This window comes from Rhipicephalus microplus, unplaced genomic scaffold (assembly GCF_043290135.1).
Source record: "Rhipicephalus microplus isolate Deutch F79 unplaced genomic scaffold, USDA_Rmic scaffold_14, whole genome shotgun sequence".
NCBI classification, from domain to species: Eukaryota; Metazoa; Arthropoda; class Arachnida; order Ixodida; family Ixodidae; genus Rhipicephalus; species Rhipicephalus microplus.
Genome location: NW_027464587.1, coordinates 6,010,023 through 6,014,216, shown reverse-complemented (window position 1 = coordinate 6,014,216; position 4,194 = coordinate 6,010,023). Strand labels below are relative to the sequence as shown.

The window sequence follows — 4,194 nt, the reverse complement described above, 5'->3', positions numbered from 1 at the left end:
AGATAGTCCAGAATAGACACATCATCAGCCGCCATAAAATTCAATACAGTGCTAAGTGTGGGTTTACCCAAGGTGTCTGGGGACAATGCTAGGTGCGTTACTACCATTCTGTGGTCGGATAGGCCTTCTACAACTTCACAACGGCTGAGTAACGGCAACAGCTTTGGGGACACAAAAACCAAATCAAGGATAGATGACCTTGTAGTCCCTATCCGAGTAAGTTCAGTGACAGTTTGCGTTAGCCCGTAGCAGAATGCCAGCTCCAGTAGTTGCTCAGCACTTGCAACCTGTTCCGATCCAGGAGACTGGGATAGCCAATTAATATCCGGAAGATTAAAGTCCCCTAATAATAATACGTTATCTTGGAGACTAAAATTAGAATCCATAAAATTTCTTAGCTTTGCGATTATATCAAGAGGGGAATTTGGCGCTCTATAAATCCCTCCAATATACACAGTTCGCTCGCTGAACCCACACCTAATCCACAACATTTCTATGTCATAGTTATCATCCAACACTGAAAACCTAATGTTGTCTTTAATAAGAAACGCAACTCCACCACCTCTTCCTTGCCGGTCTTTTCTAACAATTGTGTAACCTGTAGGTGTTACTTCAAAATCTGCTACATCCGTGTGTAACCAAGTCTCTGTTACGACCATTATATCCGGTTCATGCTCCAGGATTGCGGCTTCAACTGCATCAGCTTTATTCAGCAAACTTCTGGCGTTTACATTAATAACCTTAACAGATGCGGTTGGTCTCGATTGGCGTCAGTCAGAGCTGGTAATACCTGGGCTAGCATACCTGAATCGCTCGTTGGTAACCTCATTCCAGCCATAGAGAACGTTGTTTACTTTCAATTTATCGATGATTAGTTTAACCTTTGCTCCCTTTGCTCTTTCATCCGCTGATGAAATCCATAGTTGTTTTCTGATTTCAACTACTCGTTTAGAGTAATCTTCGCTGATACTGAATTGTGTCCCCTTGAGGTTGCGGCAGTTTTTCAGTATTTTGGTTTTGTCCCTGAAGTCTCCTACTTTCAAGATGACTGGACGGCTTCTTCCAGGTATTTTCTTTCCTAGACGGTGAATTCTCTCAATGGAGCTACACTTTGAGCCAAGTAATTTTTCAAAGATATCGTCATTCACCTTGCTTAAGAGTACTGCCTCATCCTCAAATTCATCTTCTTCCACTCCGCGTACTAAAAGGTTGTTGCGTCTAGAACGATTATCTAAATCATCGATCTGCCTGGCAAGAGCCGTCAATTCACTGTCATGGCGACCAACACTTGATTCTATCATTGTAAGCCGGCTCTGTATTTCACCCAACCCTTCAAGTTGTTTTTCAATAGTCTGGAGCCTAACATGCATGTCGGAAATGCTGGCATCCGTAGATGTCTGCTTGGCCTGAATTTCATTAACTTTTGCTAGTAGTTTAGTCTGGTTACTTAATATTTCCTCCAGCATTTTTTCAACCTCGGGCCCAGGATTTTCCTCTACGTCACCGGACAACTTCAGTAACAGGCTTACAACTGAAACACAGTCATTTAAGCAACCAAGAACAGTGTGTGGACACGGCAGCACAATCAGGCAGGTACAGTTACTACGAAAACCATACTTTCGATCACCAACCTGCACAAGTAGACGCACGTAAGGCGACATCATCACGGCGTTGCTGCCGCGTCCACTGAAGGTCGAGACCATGACCCTTGCTTTTATATGCTCCGGGCAGCTTGCTATCGGGGAGGAGGAGGACGTCATCGTGCTCCACGGGGGTGCGCAGTCGACGAAGTCTACGTGGCACAGCATCGTTGACGCCACTGGCGTTGATCTAGATGCGCAGTGGTTGAGTTCCTTCGAGGGCTGGTGCGCATTCTCCATCGGGGTCCATTGATAGTGTTGTCCAGCAATAACATAGGCCGCTGCTGCGTCCGCGAAGAACCACGCCAAAACCTGCACAAGTAGACGCACGTAAGGCGACATCATCACGGCGTTGCTGCCGCGTCCACTGAAGGTCGAGACCATGACCCTTGCTTTTATATGCTCCGGGCAGCTTGCTATCGGGGAGGAGGAGGACGTCATCGTGCTCCACGGGGGTGCGCAGTCGACGAAGTCTACGTGGCACAGCATCGTTGACGCCACTGGCGTTGATCTAGATGCGCAGTGGTTAAGTTCCTTCGAGGGCTGGTGCGCATTCTCCATCGGGGTCCATTGATAGTGTTGTCCAGCAATAACATAGGCCGCTGCTGCGTCCGCGAAGAACCACGCCAAAACCTGCACAAGTAGACGCACGTAAGGCGACATCATCACGGCGTTGCTGCCGCGTCCACAAAGCTATCTTCAAAGCTATCAGCCCAAAGAAAAGAAAGCGCCGCACCAGCACCGGGTGGGCTCGTACCTCCAACCTTTCGGTTAACAGCCGATCGCGCTAGCCAATTGCTTCACGGAGACAGTCCTGCTCCACACTCACCACCATCAGAACATATTTTCAAAGCTATCAGCCCAAAGAAAAAAAAGCAACACACCACTCCCGGGAGGGCTCGTACCTCCAACCTTTTAGTTAACAGCCGATCGCGCTAGCCAAATGCGCCACGGAGACAGTCGTGCTCCACTCTCACCACCGTCAGAACATTTCTTCAGAGCTATGAGCCCAAAGAAAAAAAGCGCCGCACCACCACCGGGTGGGCTCGTACCTCCAACCTATCGGTTAACAGCCGATCGCGCTAGCCTATTGCGCCACGGAGACAGTCCTGCTCCACTCTCACCACCATCAAAACTTATCTTCAAAGCTATCAGCCTCAAAAAAAGCAACACACATATCCCGGGAGGGCTCGAACCTCCAACCTTCCGGTTAACAGCCTTTCGCATAGCCAATTGCGCCACGGAGACAGTCGTGCTCCACTCTCACCACCGTCAGAACATTTCTTCAGAGCTATCAGTCCAAAGAAAAAAAAAGTGCCGGACCACCACCGTGTGGGCTCGTACCTCCAACCTTTCGGTTAACAGCTGATCGCGCTAGCAAATTGCGCCACGGAGACAGTCGTGCTCCACTCTCACCATCATCAGAACAAATCTTCTAAGCTATCAGCCCAAAAAAAAAGCAACAAACCACTCCCGGGAGGGCTGGAACCTCCAACGTTTCAGTTAACAGCCGATCGCATAGCCACTTGCGCCATGAAGACAGCCGTGCTCCACTCTCACCATCGTCTGAACATTTTTTCAGAGCTATCAGCCCAAAGGAAAAAAATCGCCGCACCACCACCGGGTGGGCTCGAACCTCCAACCTCTCGGTTAACAGTCGATCGCGCTAGCCAATTGCTCCACAGAGACAGTCGTGCTCCACTCTCACCACCATCAGGACATATCTTCAAAGCTATTAGTCCAAAGAAAAAAAGCGCCGCACCTGCACCGGGAGGGCTCGAACCTCCAACCTTTCGGTTAACAGCCGACCGCGCTAGCCAATTGCGCCACGGAGACAGACGTGCTCAACTCTCACCACAATCAGAACATTTGTTCAAAGCTAACAGCCCAAAGAAAAAAAAGCGCCGCACCACTCCCGGAAGGGCTCGAACCTCAAACCTTTCAGTTAACAGCCGATCGAATAGCCAATTGCGCCATGGAGACAGTCGTGCTCCACCCTCATTACCATCAGAACATATCTTCAAAGCTACCAGCCCAAAGAAAAAAAAGCGCCGCACCACTCCCGGAAGGGCTCGAACCTCAAACCTTTCAGTTAACAGCCGATCGAATAGCCAATTGCGCCATGGAGACAGTCGTGCTCCACTCTCACCACCATCAATACATATCTTCATAGCTATCAGCCCAAAATAAAAAAAGCAACACAACACTCCCGGAAGGGCGCGAACCTCAAACCTTTCAGTTAACAGCCGATCGAATAGCCAATTGCGCCATGGAGACAGCCGTGCTCCACTCTCACCACCATCAGGACATATCTTCAAAGCTATCAGCCCAAAGAAAAAAAAGCGCCGCACCACCACCGGGTGGGCTCGTACCTCCAACCTTTCGGTTAACAGCCGATCGCGCTAGCCAATTGCGCCACGGAGACAGTCGTGCTCCACTCTCACCACAATCAGAACATATCTTCAAAGCTATCAGCCCAAAATAAAAAAGCAACACACCACTCCCGGGAGGGCTCGTACCTTCAACCTTTCGGTTAACAGCCGATCGCGTTAGC

The 4,194-nt window shown here is 49.4% G+C and overlaps 1 protein-coding gene across 1 annotated transcript; it reads right to left on the bottom strand.

Annotated features, from left to right (window-relative positions):
• Window positions 1-770: 770 nt before the first annotated feature.
• Window positions 771-2,318, bottom strand: LOC119163245 (uncharacterized). Its single transcript, XM_037415201.2, has one exon. The coding sequence runs from the start codon at window positions 2,304-2,306 to the stop codon at window positions 771-773; it is 1,536 nt and encodes a 511-aa protein (XP_037271098.2). The 5' UTR covers window positions 2,307-2,318.
• Between the last annotated feature and the right edge of the window lie 1,876 nt (window positions 2,319-4,194).